The following is a 19,731-nucleotide window of genomic DNA, read 5'->3' as shown; positions in this document are numbered from 1 at the left end:
CATATTCATAGGCTTCGCTTGCAAACACGCCCCCTCCCTCCCTCCTCTGTCTCTGTGGTTAAACAGCGTTATCTCTTTTTAACCCCTGCCATCGTCCGCTGCGCGCTCCTCACTTTTATTCTCAGAACAGCAGACCGGGGAGAACTTTTAACTCTTTTTACTCTATTTTACCGGCTTGCGTGTGAGTGAGTGTGCTTCTCTTCGGCTCACTGGCCAGATGGAGGACTATCATAAACCGGACCAGCAGACGGTGCAGGCGCTCAGGAACATCGCCACCCGACTCCGGATCAACTCCATCAAGGCGACAACTGCAGCGGGCAGCGGGTAAGATGGTTAAACCGAGCAGGAGACGCGTGACAGCAGAAAACGTGGTTTTATGCACGTCGTTTTTATCCGTTTAAATATCGATGTGTGATTTCTTTCAATTATGAGGACCTGCTTCAGGGAAGCGCATCGTAATTACAGATGAACTGGTCGGAGAACACAGTTACGTCTGTTTTAACGTGTAAAATAGTCACACTGTGTATTTAAAATATTGTAGATGCACCATATGAAAATCTGTCTCTGTGTGTGACGTGCCTAAACTTTTTTTTAAGCATTCCAATTGTTTACCTGTGCGTATAGTTAGTTTTATACCAGAGTCTGTGCGCAATTTACGCAAAAGCAAGGACGGTTGTACATACGTATACATACATGCTGCGAGCAATATCCTGACAGAAAATATAGTCTTAATGTATTTAATTATATGTTGTGCCCCTTAGAAATAATAAAACATGTTTATTATTTTAGCCATTTGGATCGAGCTTGCTGCAGGTGCACTGGTGTTCCGCTCCTCTTGTTCTCCGAGATCACTTATGCAACACACACGTACAACTCACGCCGGACAGTTGCTTTTGTGGCCACTGCTACGGCTCATGGGTCGATGTGTTGTGCTGCAGCAGAGCAGAGAGCCGCTCAGTGCGCAAACATGCTTCTGCAGCGCCCGCGTGTCCCGACGGAAACGCTTAAGCGGCAAGAGGCAAAAGCGAATAACAACGTCCGGTGTGCACTTTTTAAGTCGCGATGACAAATATGCTGTCATGATAGAAAATACAATGATCTGGAAAATAAATCGAACTTTTCATTATTGGTGACTTTTAAAAAAAATTTTTATCGAGAAATAAATAAATTGTTTCTTTTCTTTTGTTCTCGGTCAGTGCACAGACTTCAGTGATTGCTTTCAATATGAAGCTCTTCTCTTTCTAGTGGAGATGCTTCCAAATCCATCCATCACTTTTGGTTCGAATTCCCTTTTTAGCTTAAAGACATCAAACACGTACAGACCTTTTTTTTTAATAACGTGTGCTGCACCAATCACTCACCCTTTTCCTTGTTCTTTCTTCTTTTTTTTAATTATCTCATTACATTTTTCATTTCAGGGTATTTAAATAAAGAGGCTTTAGTGAGGTATTTTTGGCATGTCGCTTGGAAAATGACGTTGAGAATAACATACAAGAAATAAAATCTGACTTATTTTGTGTTAAATGGTCATGATTTTAACAGTTAGTGAGTTACACGTTGAATGGTTTGTACTATGTGCGCACGGAGGACTGAAGGAGCTGTGTAGGAGCTATTGTATATGTGCTTACTGTTGTGTGACCTTCATGATAGTGTGATGGCCTTACATAACTCCCCAAATACTGATAGTCTTAATTAACCCACTGAATGTGCACTGACGGGATGAACCGGGCAGTTAAACCCAATTTCTAATGTCATTTTGCCTCCGCACTTATTTTGTTGCAGTCATCCCACATCATGCAGCAGCGTGGCAGAGATCATGTCCGTGCTTTTCTTTCATTCCATGAAATACCGGCCCGAAGACCCACGTAACCCCAACAATGACCGATTTGTCCTCTCTAAGGTAATGCGCACACATCCATAATGGTTGTAGACGTTATTCAAAAGCATCAACACACAGAGGGAGGTTGAACTGAGTGAAATAATATGCATGTGCTTGAGTGTATACATATGATTTTGATATAGCATGTGTCTAAATAACTCATTCATATAAGGCTCTAGCATATATATTACCATGCTACATAATTAGTGCAGTCATCTGTATTCCCTCTGTTCAGTTATCTGATCAATGAGCTCTGAAAACAGGCTGTAGTGCAAGAAGGCAAACATCTGCTAAACTGCATAAGCAGATCAGTTGATCTGCATGCTAACAACACACCGACTGCACTTCAGTACATTTAAGGCCTAAACTTTGCCTCCTCAGGGTCACGCAGCCCCGGTGCTGTATGCTGTGTGGGCAGAGACGGGCTACCTGAAGGAGAATGAGCTTCTCAACCTCCGCAAGGTCGACTCAATCCTGGAGGGACACCCTGTGCCGGTGAGGCAACACTGAAACCTGCAAGAAGTATAAAGCTTTGAGAGTCACTACCATGAATCAGGAATATTTTAAAACCTTTATGCTGCCTTTCATGTTTTCTTTGGAGTTGAGATAGAAGTATTTGTCATGTTTTCACACTGAAGTCGAAATACACACGAACAGAGTGAGGTATATTGAAAAGTTAAGTAAAATCTTATATATGGTATGCTTTCTGACTTTTCTTTTAAATACTGCATAGTTTATGGACAAGTGTTTGTGAATAAGAACATTACAGTATCCTTGCTGCACACGAGGTGTGGACACGCTTCCATAGATAACAGCAAAGCATCTGTGGGCAGAGACAGCAAGACAAAGCTGCGCCTGTGTGACAGAGATGCTCTGTCGTCTGCTGCAAACATCAGTGACACTTTGTCCACATAAACCCAGAAATTGGCACACTGTAAGATCCAGACCATAGCTGCTGTTCCAACAGTTTCACTGCTGCTGCTTTTATGATCCATTTAGAAATGAAAAACAATCCATCTGCTGTTGCTTGCTTAGCTCGAGCTGGAGTGAGTAATGTGCATGTTTTTATATGTGTGTGTGGATGCAGAAGCAGCAGTTTGTGGATGTGGCCACGGGATCTCTTGGTCAGGGGCTGGGAGCCGCGTGTGGAATGGCTTACACTGGAAAATACTTTGACAAAGCCAGGTAACAAAAACAAAGTCACACTCACGCGTATAAACACAATCATTTTTGTGGGGGGGAAAAAACATGCACATTTCTGCAGAAGTGCAACAGCCCAGTTTGCATCTGCACACATTAAGATGGATTGTATGAAATTATGCATGACATAATGTACGCTGCAGCGAGCTGCACAGACATGTGACATTTCTGCCTGGAGCTTGGGAATAAAACGCTCTCTGACAGGCTTGGTCTGTGCTGACATTTAGGCAGTCACTTAGAGCTTATGAGAGGCGACTTTCATCCTGTTTTACCTTCACATCAGGATTAATGGTGCTGGATGAAATCAGTGGCAGTGAGCTCAGAGTTGAATGCATATAAAAAGTTTTATGGTTGTTAAAACAGTATGCTCTTTTTTTTCTCAATTTCTTCTAACATTATTCTTCACAATTCAAATGTAGTTTCATCTCAGTGCTGTGACAGCCATGTGGCTCCTACTCAGCTGAATTTTAGCTGATTGATCTCGCTCCACGTTTGTCTCCTTTGTTCTTGCGTGGTCTGGAAAATACCCGGCCGTTTCTGTCTGACAATAGACGTTTAGAGCCGTGTAGCCTGTAGCATGCTGGATTCACGTTTTCAAAAATTGTTATGATTTTCTTTTTTTTTTAAGCATCCAAGCTGAAACCTGACTTTCAGGATGATTGTTGGTGCATTTGATTACGAGCCGAGCAGAATGCGATTGCTTGAAAGGCAGCTTTGTTTTTTGCTGTTTTGCAGGGAGTGCTGCACTTGCACTCAGTGTTGGCTGTCCTTCATATCTCTCTCACTCTCTTTGCATTCTATGTGCACTCAATTGTTTCTGCTCTAATAATCACACACGCAAAAGCACAGTTCTCCCTCATCTCCCTGCCTCACCCATTTCCCTCACCACCTCTTAAAAAAATGATGAAATCTTATATTGTGCTATACACTGTGCATTCAGACAATAATATTGCATGCACCATGTGTGTTTGCATGGTGCATGCAGTAACAACACACGTAACAACTACTGGCTGCCGGCTGCATCACTGGTTTCATAATATGATCTGAGCCCAGAACTGTTGAATAGCAACTGCATCAAAGCCACTTGCAGATACTCTCACACAATAACCTGCAGGATCAAGTAAGGAAAGCATGTGTGTGAGAGAGGTATCACCTTGTCTAAGTCTGCTGTTCACACCTACAAACACTGGATGAAGGAAGGTGTAACACAGACACACACACCTTCTAAGGGAGTAACATTACTCCTGTAGTTGGATCAGTTATATTACTTTAAGACTACTGTGAACACGAGCGCATATGTGTGTCTTAGAATATGTTTCGATGATCACCACCTGGAGCTTTTATCACTGAGTTTTACATTTTTGACCCTCTGTTTGAGAACTCCTGAGCCTGTTTGTTTTGGGTCATTGTCATATTTCAGCGTTAGTTTGGAAATGCAGACCCCCTCCCTGATTTTGTGTAATTCACGACAATCTATCTCGTGTTAACTCAGAAATAAACGTACAGACAGTTGATTGCATAATTTCAAGGAAAGATGCACTACAGAATAGTATGTGATTTGGTTATGTTCAAAGATTTTTTAACATTTCATCAAGGTTAATAAACAGCCTTTTGCTCTTTCTTTCTTTGTATTACTGTAGGGTCTTTACCTTACAATATAAAGCACCTTGAGCTAACTGTTGTTGTGATTTGGCGCTGTGTAAATAAAATTGAATTTGAATTTGAATACTATCCATTTATACACTTTATTGGTTTTTCTGTTGTCCTTTCCCTCCAATCTAAAGTCTCTAACTCCTTTCTCTCCAGTCCCACCTCTGTGGAATTCCCCTCTTCTTCCTTTCTTTGTGTGTCGTGTGATTTTTTGGGGGTTTTTCCTCTGCGGTCAGAGTTGGAATGCGTGGTGTAATTCGTCGTGTCTCGGCCTATCTTCCAGTTTTAATGAGAACGTGTCTATTTGACTGGAAAGCTGTCAGGAGTTGTTACGCCACAGAAGCAGCTACTGAGGATGATCAGAGCGTGGTGGGGATAAGGATTGGGGGAGGGATCTGTGTTTGTGCGTCTGTGTGTGTGTTTAGGTGTTATGGTCAGCTGTGACATCATGCCACTATAGGGGGCATCAGATGATGGGAGGATGTGAAAGGAGAGGAAAATGGAGCTGATATGAAAAATAACTCCTTTCTCTTTCCCTGGTCTCTGTTTGTAGCTATCGGGTGTTCTGCCTGTTGGGTGACGGAGAGCTGTCAGAAGGCTCGGTGTGGGAAGCCATGGCCTTCGCCTCGTACTACCAGCTAGACAACTTGGTAGCCATCTTGGACATTAACCGACTGGGTCAGAGTGACCCGACTCCCCTGCAGCACCATGTGGAGAAATACCAGCGGCGCTGCGAGTCCTTTGGGTGAGCCAGAGGGGGAGCCAGAAACTATTTGAGTGGGTTATTTAGTGCTTCAGTAACTGCTTAAGGAGTCATTCCAAGACCCGTTAATCAAACTCAGCTTCAATCATTTATTTATAAAACAAAGTGCACTTGTTCTTTAATTAATATGTAAGATTTGTTGCTCAAAATTAGTTTTTTATATTTTGACTCAAGCATAAGCGCGTTTAATGTTTGACTTTGTCTGTTTCCCCAGCTGGCATGCCATCATAGTAGATGGCCACAGTGTGGAGGAGTTGTGTAAGGTGCTGAGTCAACCACGCCACCAGCCACTTGCCATTATCGCCAAGACCATCAAGGGCAAGGGCATCCCAGGTATAGCAACTATGCAGACAGTGGTTCAGAGTGCTCAAATATCAGTATTTTGTACTGTAGTGAGCACCAGTTTGCTCTTCCTACTAAATAAATAAAGGTTGTTTAATCATTCTTTAAAGCATGCAGATAAATTGTTAAGTTTTACTGTAAGGTTTAACATTTAAGATGTTTTTAAAAAGTGCTCTAAAATCCTTTTTTTTTTTAAAGACTGGGTAAAATGTGGCATCTGACTGGGAATATTAGATCTGTCTGAAGTTTTCTGAACTGCCCCAAGCACCCACTGTGATTGCACAGAGGCCTTAACCCCCCATAATCCAGGTAGTGCTTCGGTGCTTTAGTTGCTGCAGCTCCATAATCCCTCAGAATGTGTAGGATACACTCCCTACAACAGCCCATTGTACTTGTGTTATGATAAGCTAAGTTGGAGTGTGTGCGACCGACCGCATGTGTTTGTTGGGGAGAAAGAGACGGTTGTTATAAGAGGGTCTTTGTGTACAGAAGAGTGGACCAGAAATCTTCAGTGTTGTTGCAAGCCTGTGGCCCCTTGGCCTTAACCCTTGACCTCTGTTAGAGGCTGTTGTGACCCACTGGTGTGGAACATTGTTATGAGTGTGACAACATGTGCACCTGCATGAATGTGGAGGGCGTACGCTCGCAAGACGTGGACAAATTGGTTCCGTTAAAGAAAGAAAACTGAACAATGGTCGCTTAAATAACTTGAAACTGATAAAAGTAACAATAAATAGAAATTTACTGAAAATTAACAAATTTAAAAGGTCAAGGTACGTCAGTGTCAGGTAGCACCATTCTTCCCTGTTTGAGCTAAAGTGGTTTTAGTGAAAGATGACCGAGGAGGACACCACCGCTGAAAACAAATCATTTGTAATTTGTCAAAATGCGTATTGATGAGTCATGAAATTTCAAGACTATGGCGGCATGAGCCAAAAGTGCTGCCCAGCATCAGAAAGCTTATGGATTCTCTGACAGCATAATGAACCAAAACACTCAGCCGAAAAGACCCAGTGTTCTGAAGTGACCCAAAACCTGCTGAACATCTGTTTAAGATGCAATGCAATGCAAAGCGATGCAATTTTTGTGAGTCTTTAAGACTTCAACAGTGTGTTTTTCCCTCTCGAAAAATGAAAATAAATTGCATTTTTATGTTGGGTTCACTCATGATTCTGTGTTAGCCCAGTGCTGACCTATCTGGGGTGTTCCCTACCTTGAGGGTCTTGTGACAAGAAGAAGAAGATGGATAGATCAAAATATTTAAATGTTAAACTTTGATTAGGTGTTTGAAAGCTCACTTGCTTCTTTTGGTCAAAAGAATAGATGCTCAGCGGATACTTAGGCGCATCTGTGTCTTTCAGCGGCTGAGGATAAAATGGGCTGGCATGGTAAACCCCTGCCTAAGGACATGGCAGAGAGCGTGATCAAGGAGCTGCAGAACCGCATCATCAGCTGCAACAAGCGCCTCTATCCTGCTGCCCCCAATGAGGACACATCCCCTGTTAGCCTCCGCAACATCCGCATGCCGAGTGCACCCAGCTACAAACCTGGAGATAAGGTAGGATCAGTGGTAGCAGACAATCCACCCTCACTTGTCTTTAAAAGTAATTTTTACCTGTTCATAACATTAGATCAAAGAAGTAAATAAAATCTTGCTATTTTTAAAAATAAAAACTTGAGCCGAGCGTACTTTATTGAATCTGTTTTCTGTTTTCTCCCCGTGTGATCAGATCGCTACAAGGAAGGCATACGGCATGGCTCTGGCCAAGCTGGGGCGTTACAACGAGCGTGTGGTGGTTCTGGATGGAGACACCAAGAACTCCACCTTCTCTGAGCTCTTTAAAAATGAACACCCCAACCGTTACGTGGAATGCTACATTGCAGAGCAAAACATGGTGAGCATGGTTCACACTGCAGCAGGAGAGCTGGAGAGAGTTTCACAGGAGAAGCTAAAGTGTGAAGAAGTATGAGAAAGCTAGCATGTTATTAAAACAAAATAGACCTAAGATTCAAACTTTGATGTATAGAGTGGTAAAAGATGTCCATCACCACCTGACTGAAGCTATTACATGTACACAAAGTGTTTTGTTTAAGGTTTTTCCACTTATCTGTTATTTTCCATTGGGGCACAGTTTGCTTACTAGATGTTTTTGACGTGTCGCTGTCCTTCGAGGAGCCTTAACATCCAACGTCCAATGTTTACTGTTCCCGATCATTATCAACCATTTCTTGGAACCTTCCAGGAAACAATTTTCACCAGTTTTCTTAATGAAGAAATGCATCATCATGATTTCACATGAAAAGTAATATTCAGTATACTCTGTAGCACCTTCAACAAGGTGATGACCTATGCTGCATCTATGCTAGCAGCTCTGTGAGGCTCTACTTTATTCACACTAATTACAAAGTGTATTGGAAACTGTAACTATATAGTGCTCGACTTCTTTAAAGCAAAAAAAAAACCCAACAAAAAACCTCAAATATAAAATATGCTGAACTGCATTACTTTCCTAAGGCCTCTCTTCTCTCCTGCAGGTGAGCGTGGCGATCGGTTGTGCTGTACGAGACCGTAACGTGGTGTTCGCCAGCACCTTCGCCACCTTCTTTACCCGCGCTTATGACCAGCTCCGCATGGCCGCCATCTCCGAGAGCAACATCAACCTCTGTGGCTCCCACTGCGGTGTCTCCATCGGTCAGTTACCATCTTCCCTTTTGTGTTATGTCTTCACCATTGTGAAGAGTCCACAGTGTTTGGTTTATTATCATTTCACACCCCAAAGTCAATACTGAAATACTTTGTGTGCATATTTAGGTGAGGATGGACCCTCTCAGATGGGTCTGGAGGATCTGGCCATGTTCAGAGCCATTCCTGCAGCTACTGTCTTCTACCCAAGTGACGGTGTTTCCACTGAGAAAGCTGTGGAGCTTGCTGCCAACACAAAGGTACTCATAATGATTTTTGATAACAGGAAAATAAAAATAAAAATACTAAGTACTTAAGATTATGTGTGTTAAAAGTAGAGATTCATTTGGATGCTTTCTGATTTGTTCTAGGGTTTGTGTTTTATCCGAACAAGCCGCCCAGAGAACAACATTATTTACAACTGCAACGAAGACTTCCATGTCGGACAGGCTAAGGTTTGTTGCTCTGTGCTCTAAATAAAATCTGTTTATTGTTCTAATTTTGCTGATCTGATTAGACTCTGTGCACATTTTCTTCTGGAGTAGAAACAAACAAAGACAAATGTATAGTTTCCCTTCGCACACAGGTTGTATATAAAACCAATGATGATTATGTGACTGTGGTTGGAGCAGGAGTGACCCTCCATGAGGCTCTGGCTGCTGCTGAAATGCTGAAGAAAGGTATGAAGAAATAAGAAAAAAAAAGATAAAGCTGACCTGTTTCATAAAAAAGTGGAAAAACTATTCATTATTCACCGTCCTCTTTTGCTGTTCAGAGAGAATAAACATTCGTGTGATCGATCCATTCACCGTCAAACCCCTGGACTCCAAGACCATCATCGACAACGCCAGGGCCACCAGAGGACGCATTATCACAGTGGAGGACCACTACTATGAAGGTGAGGAGTCTGCACAGCGCCCCCAAGTGAAAATGAACAAATACTGTATATAAATGATGGCCAGAAGCTCTGTGTTGAAAATAAAAAGCAAGCGCAATAAACCTGGTCTATTAGCCAGCAGGGGGCACCGACTCTGTCTGGGAAAACGATGCTAAGGAGTCTGGTAAGAAGAAAAATGACTGCTGCTTACTTCATTTAGGACCACAGTAAAAGTTTTCATGATCGGTTTGTTGTCTGAACTACTGTGTATTTTTTAATGCAACATGAGATTCATTTTGTTTTGTTTTTTGGGGGGTGGGTTCCGTTTAAAGTCAAATAGACAATAAAGTGGGTATCATATAGGCTGTGGGCTCCTGGTGTCTGGCACGTTTCTCAGCCAGGTCTGCCTCACACTCACCCAGGGATGCTCAGGATGCCTCCTGAACATCTCCAGGTGAGGTGTTATAGGCATGCTCTACTGAGAGGGGACACCGGGACACAGAGACATCACACCTCTTGCTCGCCTTCCCCACAGAAGAGCTGGAGGAAGAAAAGGCTTGTCAGAGGAAGGTCTGGCAACACTGCCTGGACTGCCGGCTGGCTGGTTGGATGGAAACAGCAAGTCAAGGATTAAAAAATGAATGGGTATCATCACAATGGTTACATCAATCTATTAAAGACGGTCTACAGAAATTAATTTCAAGACAAAAACCAACAAAATAATTTAGGGGCAGGACTCTCTCTCTGTATACTCTCTAATGGTTTCCTGACCTCTCTACTGTCCTGTCAATAAAGGCTAAAAGCCAAAACTAAATACATTAAAACAAAAAAACATAAGTTAATCCAAGAAGGTGTATATTTCCTTCTACACAAAATTGGAAAAAAAAATATTTGTAAATTTAAATGAGTATCTGAATTGCAAATTATTTGCAAGGTGTTACAATAAAACTATTATATGTCGAATATTTTATTATTATATCTAAAATATGCTGATTATTTTTTGACCGTTTTATATTCCTGTTTGGTCAAAGTCACATTAGTCTGGCAGCAGCAGGAGAGATTTAACTAACAGGCATAAGAGGGATTGTTATGCAGCTGTTTGCATGTCTGCGCTGCTTGTGTATCAGCTCATGAATAAAAAAGCCCTGAGCAGCAAAGGACAGACGTCTGTGTGCAGACGGAGAAGCTCTTAGGTGGAGAGAGAAGAAGGGCCTGAGGAAGGGAGGAAAAAGACAGAAGTATGGGATATGGAACGTCACAGAGAACTAAGGTGCATGTTGTAGCGGTAAAGAAAGGTGTACGCTAAGGAAAAGGTAAAACGTATATTTTTAAAAATGTTTGTTGGGGAGAGGGAGGGAGGACAGAGGGTGGAAGTGGAAGAGCCTGTCAGGATTTCTTAATTTCATCTCCGGCCGTTGGGCTCTCAGTGACCTACATACAGTACCAGCATGAGAAAAAAAAAAAAAAACAAGCATCCAATTTTTGCTTTTTCCTTTGTCTCCTCTCAGCCACTGTGTGTGTTTCTGTGAGCCTAAATTTAGCGGTTTGTTTTTCCTTCTTTGAGAGAACTTCTGTCTGTGAAAGAGACAGCACCCATTTGATTGCACACACTTTAAAAATCAGATATGTATAATAGGTTGCATGCAACTGGAAATCTTAAAGATTGTGGCCTGTCCAGGTAGGCCAGAGATGGTTTAGTTCAATAAGGTGCGGTGACTTTTTCCTTCAGGTACCTCTTAATGGCCAGCATAAAAAAGGAAGTAACTGCACGTATTACTTACACACCTGACTATATTCAGCCTTCAGATCGCATTCCTAAAGGAGATGAACGTGTGACAGGAGAGGAGTGAGAAAACAGAGGGAGGGTGGCGCCAGTCCTGTCAGCACACATTACATCTCTGCTGAGCGTAATCGCTCATGGAGGTGTAGATAGATTAAATATGACAGAAGGGTGAAAGACACTCGGAAAGCTGCCGAGCAACTTAGAAACTTGATATTTGGACGAACTACCCGTTAATCGATAGTCTTGTCTGCTCTGTATTCTGATTCCTCAGGTGGTCTAGGTGAGGCAGTGTGTTCGGCGGTGGTGAATGAGACCGGCTTCACCGTCCACCGCCTGGCAGTCTCCCAAGTGCCCCGGAGCGGTAAGCCCCACGAGCTACTCCGAATCTTTGGCATAGACCGTGACGCCATCGCTCAAGCGGTCCGTAAGATGCTCAGCAGCTCAGCCAACGCCAAGTAGGAAGGCTGCAGGAGTGACAGCAGCGGGAACAACATGGTAACTGACTCCGTGGTTAACTGGTTACCTCCACAGAGGCACCAAACAAACAAAGTAAACCAACACGGGGGGAGGGATAGCACGACTGGCCCACTCACGCTCTTCTCCTCATAAACCAATTGGAGGCATTCGTTTAAAAGCAAAACAAAAAAAAAGAAAGTAACATGATTTCTCTCTGTCATCAATGTTGTCTGACACCCCCGCCCCAGAATTTTACCCTATCACTTTGTGAGTTCAGTAAACACACTTCCTACCCCTTAACTCACCCATCCCCACACCTCCACCCTCTAGTTCCTTCCTACCTCTCAGAGAAAGTTCTGGTGCTGCTGTAGTGTCTCAGTGAAAGCAGTGAACGTGGTTTGGAGTGACGTCAAGTCTTTATCGTTTTTTCTGTGGAACCCCCTCTCACTTCTTGGGCTCAGCGATATGAGCGTCTGCACCCAGTACAACTTTGTAAAGTCCCACCTGACATGAGCAAAGCAGGGTGTGGAGAAACTCTGGTTTGGTCTGTTTTGAGCACTGACTGTTTTTAACCTGTTTTGACTTGGATAGGACTGTTTCACACCAATAAAGGGATGGTTACTTCACGGTACTTGTGTCTGAGGTCTTTCTTGAGGGTTTCGGTGATGGCACGAAACAAGCATCTTTTAAGTTTTAAGTCAAAATCCTCCTGTTTTCTTATCTGCAAGTGGCAAATTCAATCACACAGTGAAGTATTTCAAGCAAACTAGTTGCTAGTGTGACCATAAAATGCAGAAATATCAGGTTAATAAATGGAATAGAGTCAATTATTTCAGATGCATTGATGTCGCTAAGCAGGATTTTGTGTCCATCTGTCTGAACTCTCACTGTCTGTTTCAGTTTCACAAGTTGCCCTGCAATGATGCTTTGTATTAAACATATTATGAGGAAAAAACAGGGTCCTAGTATTGGTCTTACTCCTGTCCTGTCTCCATTTGTTCTTCTTTCACTTCTCTTTCCCCTCTTCCTGTTAAAAGGGAGTTCTTCCTTCCTACTGTCACCAAGTGCCTTCTCATATGGGATCAGGAATTGCTGGGGCTTTCTGAGACTGTTGTGATTTAGTGCTTTATTAAAGTGAATTACCATCACTGTCACACTTTAATACAAGAAAACCAGCATTAATTTTATTAGCAATAGCCCAGCTGTTACCGCTATGAAAATGTATTTTCTTAAAAAGCTTATAGTTTAACTTTGTATGTGTGTTAATTTGCTGAATAGTGGTCACTGTGGCCTCAAGCAATCAAATAATTGCTTTAAACTAAATCTTTCAGTTATGAAGCAGTCAAATTAAAGTGTTCTGGTGACTGGCTGTAGGATCACACAAGCACACAGCTACTGTGTATCATCTATATTTAATGTGCGTTAATAATTTAACAGCCCATTGAAAGATTTAAGTTGGCTGCCTTATATACATACAAGGTGACAGATTAAAGGAAAAATATGTTTTTTTCCCAGAACAGCTTTGGGTTGATTCTACAAGACTGAGTGATGGAGCACCAGCGTCATCTAATGTGATGTGAGCATATGTGTCGCATGTTTTCATGCTTCTTAAAGCATTAGATAAGCCATTTGCACTATGGATGAGGGTGAAGAGACTGCTCCTATTATGGGGTTGTTGATTTGTGGTGAGTTTTTCCTCTAAGTGGACCCAAACCAGAAAAATGCAGCCCACAGCATAAAAGAACTATCAGAGTGCGGCTGTCAAACATTTGTTTTTTTTTTGTTGCATTCAGATTTATTCATAACTGCAATAAAGTCATTAAACTATGAAATTTAGTTTGTAAGAAAGATTAAGCAGCAACTGAGCGTTAACACTGCATGACACGCAAAGACAAGAAAGACTTAATTTAGACTTCTTCAAAAAAATCTCAAAATCTAAACATGTCCACACTTTTTGCTTACATCAAATTTAAAATGAGTAAGTTCAAAATGAGTAAGTTCAAAAACACAAAAATATATAATATACATTCTTTCTGTATTATTCAAATAAATACTGAGTTTAATTGATTTCCAACACACTGCCTATTTTTACCAACACTTTATTGTATCCTAACCTATAGATTCAAAATTAAAATGCCTGAAGAAGACGTCTGTGATGACAGTGTAATATTAATCGAGTACATAAATAAGTGTTATTTTGGATATAGAGTTCTTGACCCCACAAACACTGAATGCAAACTTTGCTTTGGTGTTAATAAGACAATAAGATCCTCCTCGTACCGGACTTCAATCCTACACTGAATTTCAGGACCTCATCACCTTTAGTCTCCTATAGCGCCGCACGACTCTGTCTGGTGTTTGAGATGGACAGCGTGTCACCTGGGGCTGTGTGAGGGAGCAAAGTGAAATGCACTGACAGACTGCATGCGTGCAAGTACAGTATGTGGCTGTATGTTTACACTCTCCACACACTGTAGGTGCTGTGGCTGCACACAGGCTGGCTGTTTCTCTCTGAAACGCTGTCGTACTGTTGACCACACGCGGTCGCCTCCTGTCACATTAGATTGTTGCTTCTTGAGCACCTTCAAAACACACATGCGAAATACATGCAAAATAAAATTCAGTCATGCAGCACACACACAGATTATTCACAGGCATTTTAAAATAATTATGCCCTAACTCTTCAAACACCACAAACACAGAATTTCACCATCCTTCATACAAAAGCAGCACACTCTTTGGTCTTTTTTCCCTTATTTTTATTGTTTCACATTGACATTCGTGAACATGACAGACATCCGAAAGAAAAAAGGTCATTTAGTAAGAAGAGAAATGAGAAAGTCAACCGAAAAGATGAAAACATAAAATAATATTATCACACTCCCATATTTGTCTTCCCTGTAATTAGTCTTTCCAGGTACATGACAAAAGTATCTTTCAAAATATTTTGAAAAAAGAAAATATGCATACATACACACATAAGCATAATTCCCAATACATTTATGATGAAAATCAGGAGTCGTATTAATTTTGTTGACAAGAAATAACAGTAGAGTTATCCATCACCTGGTTACTTCTTCCACTGCTAAATTTGAAATAAGTATTTATCTTTTTTATAAAGTCCAGATGATAGAGCTCCTTGATAAATTACATGCTTTTGTCTTAAATTCATTTAGTACAACAGTGCTCCAGGCTTCCCTACATCCTTACACATCACTGCATGCCACACCCTGTGAGTAAATAGAACATGTTACATACATTCATATATTTTGGTCCTATGTTCATTGCAAGATGCAACTTTAGCATTATTTTAATTTACTAAAGCTAACAGAAAAATACATTTATTTTAAGGCGATACAAAAAGAAATTTCTCTAAATGTTTAAGGCTTAAGGACACACTTGACACTTGAATGTATATTTAAGCATCTGCATGCATTCAAGGCTGAAAGAGAAGCTTCTTAAAGCACCTCAGTGGTTTAAACATAGAAAATGGGAAAATTATTCCAAATAAGGGGATTCTTAGGTTGCATTTTGGGGGGTGGGGGGTTGTAGAAGTCAAAGAAAAAATTCATTAAAAAAACAAAAGAAATTGCTTTTTTTCTCTTTTCCGTGTTCTGTGGGAGATCTTTCTATTTCCTCCTCCTCCTCCTCTGCAGCGATCTGTCACATCCAGTTAGTCAGTCCCCCCTCCCTCTTTAGTTCCTGTACTCGTCCCCACAGTCCCCGATGATCGCCATGAGGTCCCTGGAGCGTTGTGTCACTGCTTCGATGGCGGAGAGATCTTCAGCCGTCAGCTTCAGGTCAGAGCTGCAGCTACGCAGGCTGTCACTGATGTGCTGCCCCGCCCCTGCGACGCCTAGCCGGCAACCCACAATGACTCCACCCACTGCAGGCCGGTCCAGCACGTAACGCGTCGCCACGCTGGCTATTGAGGAGTCATGTCTCTTAGCTACAGTCTCCAAGGTGGCGAGGAGATCTTGGAAAAGACTCCAGCCACCCCAAGTGTCGATCATGTTCTTGTACTTGGAAAGGGAGGCGGTGTAGAGCTCCGCCCTAGACACAGGCTCCACCTTTCCGAGATAGCGTTCAGAGAGCAGACCGCCAGCTGCACCAAGAAAAAATGGATGTAAGTGAAATTGAGGGGGGCGGATGAAGGAGTTAAAAATGTCAGGGTGGAGAGAGGGGAGAAGACGGAGGACAGATAGGGCGGAAGGATGGAGATAAGTAGGAAACGGTATGGAAAACATGAAGGGAGGGGAGAAGTGATGACCATTGTGGTTAGGAGGAGGATGGGATGCAGAGGGGGGAAAGTTAACAGAAAATAGAAGGTGGGAGGGAAAAAAAATGCAAGCAAGGGAGAGAGAAAGAGGATGTGTCGTCATGTCATCTGACTCCATCTCAGAAACCCACCATTTTACAGTCCCACACAACAATATTAACGCACAACTCGCATGACTAAAGCTGAAGTAATGTCTACTGAAGAGAGACTGAAGTCGAATATTGTTAATGTAAGATGACAGCATGCAAATAAAGGAGTTATATCTCACCGAGCGTGCCGTAAGTGAGGAGCTTAATGTTGTTGGCCACACAGAACTGCTCCATCCTGGCTGCAGGTCGCTGGTCAATCACCGAGTACTGAACCTGCACAGACGGCCACATTAAACACAGAGAGAAGAGGAAGACTATCCTAAATGTGATGGAGCACTGTTCTCACACGTAGAGGGATGTGTTACCTGGTTGCTGGAAATGCGGATGCCTTTGCCGGTGATCTCTTCCAACCTCTGTGTGTCAAAGTTAGTGAGGGCGAGCTCACCTGAGGAGAAATTAGTCATAGTCTTAACTTGTGTGTCTGGGAACCAGCACACCTCTGGTACTGTAGTCAAAATTTAATACAATGCAATAACAACACACATTAGTCAAGATTTGTTGTTAAGAGTCAAAACCAAATCTGATTCTGATTTTACATTTTATATAGAAAAAACACATTTCATAAACCAAGCTGATAACAGGTCACGCTACCTGTAAACATATTACATCAAACTTCAAATATGTACAAATGAAGTTCAAAGTTTTGGGAACTGTTAAGATTAATATTGACTCAGTGGGGAAAAAAAAACAAGTAATTGAATCAAGCTGATTTTTTAAAAAATTCAGCCAATGGAAAATTGCTGTGTTTGTGTTTTTATATCTATATCAAAGTCCACACTGATATTAAACCATGATTAGCCACCAAAAGAGTCTAATTCTTGTGTTTATATACATTTATGTTGTTCTCCTCAGAGTTTCCCAGAGTGCAAAGCAATTTTTTGTCATTCCTTTTTGTCCCTCATAAAGACTTATGAGTTTATATTATAATCATATGTTGTCTGTTGATTTATAATTGTGCATACACTGCACATACGTATGACTCCTTCCTGCTGCAGGTCAGAGAGGTGACCCAGTGCCTCCAGATATCTCTTGTCTCTATAGTCCCACCAGTGAAACTGAACACAGTCCAGGGTGTCCACCTGCATTCGAGTCATGGACCGCTGCAACGCCTTCTCCACCACCTGCAAGAACAGAGAGAGTTCAGCTGATATTTTTTAAAGTTCTCCCAGAAACATCAAAAAATGTCAAAGCTGAGTGCTGGATTTTATGGACTGATACCAGAATCAAACCTAGCTGTATCTATTTCAAGCCATTCATAGAGATAAAGACAGAAAAGAAATACTGGCAGCAAGGTTATGCTTTGGTTCTTAATAAAGACATGCACTGCTCTCTAGTGGATAAAACCGGTCTCACCGTTAAAAGCACGGCAGACTGAGCATTGCTGAGCGGCTCACCTTGTGCTCCATCAGTCCAGGTCTCGGCACATATTTAGTCAAACCCTGCAGAGCCGGGCTGGGACTCCCAGAGGATTTGGACTTCAGCTAAAGATCAAACAAAGATAAAAGCTGAAAAAACATCAATGACTGAGCGGGGTTACGTTTTACAGCTAGACTGAACACACTAACTCTGAATTAAGGGTGGAAGAGTTCAAAAGTATATGTGGATGGGTTTTCATTATAGAGGGAAAAAAGCCTGGACAGCTTGTGTGGGGAAATAAAAACAAGAAGCTTGCTGAATGAGCGAAGAGCTTTCCGGTCATCTGCACATTATTCCAGGTGAACAGCCGACAAAGGCCGACACTATCAGACTGCCACAACGCATCAGCTGATATTGCATCAACTGACCTGAGCGCACACACTGGCACTGGTGAGTGTGGGAGTGTCTTAAAGTGCACGCCAAGTATCTGCACCTCTGTGAATAACCAATGCTAAAAAAAAAAAAATATCAGCACTTTCTTCTGTGACACAAAACTTTTCCCACGTGCAGGACTAATAAAGGTTCATTTTATCTCTTATCTTATCTTTACATTCTGATGTAATTGTGTTTTCCTACAAAATACTTGACAAGGTCCTGTCAAGATCTCCTAAGGCAAGGTCGTTATTTACTGTCAAATAAATAACGATTCTCAGCATATGACAGAATTTACACAGGTTTCTGTCTCTAAATCAGGAACCCTGCTCTACCCTTTCTGCTCTCTGGAGTTCATCTTTTTCTTGTGAATATCACACATACAAACACGCTGCGGTACATCACTCCAACTGCAACTGTGTAAACATCAGATTTTAAACATCACAGTAGTAAGAGTCCCCTGTCCCTCCTCACTCAAGTTTAATTTACCTGTATTGATATCTTCCAGCACACTGAATAAAGCTGGCAAATGGTTGGCAAAACTGAGGTTTCTTCAAATTAAAATGGCTTTTTCTTCCCATTGTTGTCAAGCGCTTGCTCATAAGGGATTGTGTAATTGTTGGGGTTTCTTTCTGATAGTGTATTGTCTTCCTCTCACCCCAAACCAATTGGTGCCTCGCCCCAAGTCTGGTCTGTCTGCGGTTTCTTCCTGTTCAAAGGGAGTTTTTCCTTCACACTCTCACCAAGTGCATTTTATTCTTGGGGTTTCTTTCTAATATTTTAGAGCCTTTACCTTACAATATAAGGTGGCTTGAGGTAACTGCTGTGGTGATTTGGCGATGTGTAAGTAATACTGAATTCAGTATATATACACACTTACCTGGCTGTTAAACTGTCCAAAGATTTCCTCTGCAGGCCCGTAAATGTCTGCCATGTCGAATGTGGTTAAACCAGCATCTACATACTCCTGCATGGCCTCAACTACAGGCATGAGAGGAAAGAGGAAAGCAGAGAAAAGGAGGAAAGCAGCACAGCAAAGGCGATGCGTGGTGGAGCTTAGAGAAGTAGTGTGAATCATTTCTAGTGTATCAATCCAGCTTTAATTATCATCCTTAGTTTGCCCAGATACGTTTTAGCTATTATTGTTTATTTATCCCAGAACAATTTAAATAGACCAACAGTACAACTCTACATGAGGGCTTCATTTTTTGTAGGATTATTGTATTAAACTGCATTATAACTGTACCTAATAAGTTCACTGAATGAATAAAGCATACGGAAAAAATAAAATCAAGACAGCCAGCTATTGTTTTCAGTAATAGCTTCCCCGGGTGTACTGTTCACCTGCCCTGGCTTTATCCACCGCTCCGTGCGCCCCGGACACCTGCCACATCCCGTTCAGGACCCGGCAGATCTCCAAACCTCCGGACAGTGTCACTTTGGGCACCGAGGACATTCTGCTGTCAGGGCCGGGGGAGAAGCTGCTGGAGGTGGCCTGCCGTCTTACTTTTTCCCCAGTTGTAAATAAAAGAAAAAGGACAACTTTAATAAGCGTCCTTGCTGGGAGCGGTGTCGTGCATTATCCGGTGAAGTACTAAATCACTTAAGTGTTAAAAGTGACTTACTCCGTGTACGCCAAAAGACCTGCTGGACTCAAAGCCGGCATGCAGCACTGCAGGTCACCGCTTATCGCCGTCAATTTGAAACATTTATCAGTTACAAAAGAGTTTGGTAACAGTTACAAAACAGACCACTGTTTCCACCAATAGCTGACGCCGTTTTTACCGGAAATAAAATTCACTCTACAGGCAAGCTGGCTGCTGATTGCTGCCCCCTGCTGGATAATTCAGGAGGGGACTAAAATACCTGAAAACATATCTCG

General features: G+C 42.1%; 2 protein-coding genes across 3 annotated transcripts; one reads left to right on the top strand and one right to left on the bottom strand.

The window, feature by feature from the left end:
• Positions 1 to 35: 35 nt before the first annotated feature.
• LOC116324689 (transketolase) lies at positions 36 to 12,261 on the top strand. The gene is made up of 14 exons (XM_031745392.2): positions 36 to 324; positions 1,783 to 1,900; positions 2,261 to 2,374; positions 2,967 to 3,064; positions 5,283 to 5,474; positions 5,707 to 5,825; positions 7,196 to 7,392; positions 7,565 to 7,729; positions 8,370 to 8,526; positions 8,647 to 8,777; positions 8,889 to 8,972; positions 9,104 to 9,197; positions 9,293 to 9,415; positions 11,449 to 12,261. Exons 1-14 carry the CDS (start codon positions 218 to 220, stop codon positions 11,634 to 11,636), a joined length of 1,887 nt encoding a protein of 628 aa, XP_031601252.1. The 5' UTR covers positions 36 to 217; the 3' UTR covers positions 11,637 to 12,261.
• Positions 12,262 to 14,383: 2,122 nt separating this feature from the next.
• Positions 14,384 to 19,623, bottom strand: LOC116324667 (uncharacterized oxidoreductase At1g06690, chloroplastic-like). 2 transcript variants are annotated; one of them, XM_031745361.2, is made up of 8 exons: positions 19,475 to 19,623; positions 19,194 to 19,355; positions 18,730 to 18,830; positions 17,456 to 17,542; positions 17,035 to 17,182; positions 16,367 to 16,446; positions 16,181 to 16,274; positions 14,384 to 15,738 (listed from the first exon to the last, which is right to left on the bottom strand). In XM_031745361.2, exons 2-8 carry the CDS (start codon positions 19,303 to 19,305, stop codon positions 15,329 to 15,331), a joined length of 1,032 nt encoding a protein of 343 aa, XP_031601221.1. In that variant the 5' UTR covers positions 19,306 to 19,355; positions 19,475 to 19,623; the 3' UTR covers positions 14,384 to 15,328. The 2 variants fall into 2 exon arrangements, with proteins under 2 accessions (XP_031601221.1, XP_039460080.1); XM_039604146.1 differs by having other exon boundaries at positions 19,194 to 19,351.
• Between the last annotated feature and the right edge of the window lie 108 nt (positions 19,624 to 19,731).

The sequence above is a fragment of the Oreochromis aureus genome, linkage group 20 (genome assembly GCF_013358895.1).
Source record: "Oreochromis aureus strain Israel breed Guangdong linkage group 20, ZZ_aureus, whole genome shotgun sequence".
NCBI lineage: Eukaryota > Metazoa > Chordata > Actinopteri > Cichliformes > Cichlidae > Oreochromis > Oreochromis aureus.
This window is presented reverse-complemented; position numbering and strand designations above follow the sequence as displayed.

Excerpts from the sequence above, each read along its gene's own strand:
- LOC116324689 (XM_031745392.2), top strand. The coding sequence starts at position 218 with ATGGAGGACTATCATAAACCGGACCAGCAGACGGTGCAGGCGCTCAGG. Across the intron at positions 3,065-5,282 it reads AAATACTTTGACAAAGCCAG|CTATCGGGTGTTCTGCCTGT; the intron begins GTAACAAAAACA and ends CTCTGTTTGTAG. Across the intron at positions 5,475-5,706 it reads CGGCGCTGCGAGTCCTTTGG|CTGGCATGCCATCATAGTAG; the intron begins GTGAGCCAGAGG and ends CTGTTTCCCCAG.
- LOC116324667 (XM_039604146.1), bottom strand. The coding sequence starts at position 19,515 with ATGCCGGCTTTGAGTCCAGCAGGTCTTTTGGCGTACACGGA. Across the intron at positions 17,183-17,455 it reads CTGGACTGATGGAGCACAAG|GTGGTGGAGAAGGCGTTGCA; the intron begins GTGAGCCGCTCA and ends CTGTTCTTGCAG. Across the intron at positions 15,739-16,180 it reads CCTCACTTACGGCACGCTCG|CTGGCGGTCTGCTCTCTGAA; the intron begins GTGAGATATAAC and ends TTCTTGGTGCAG.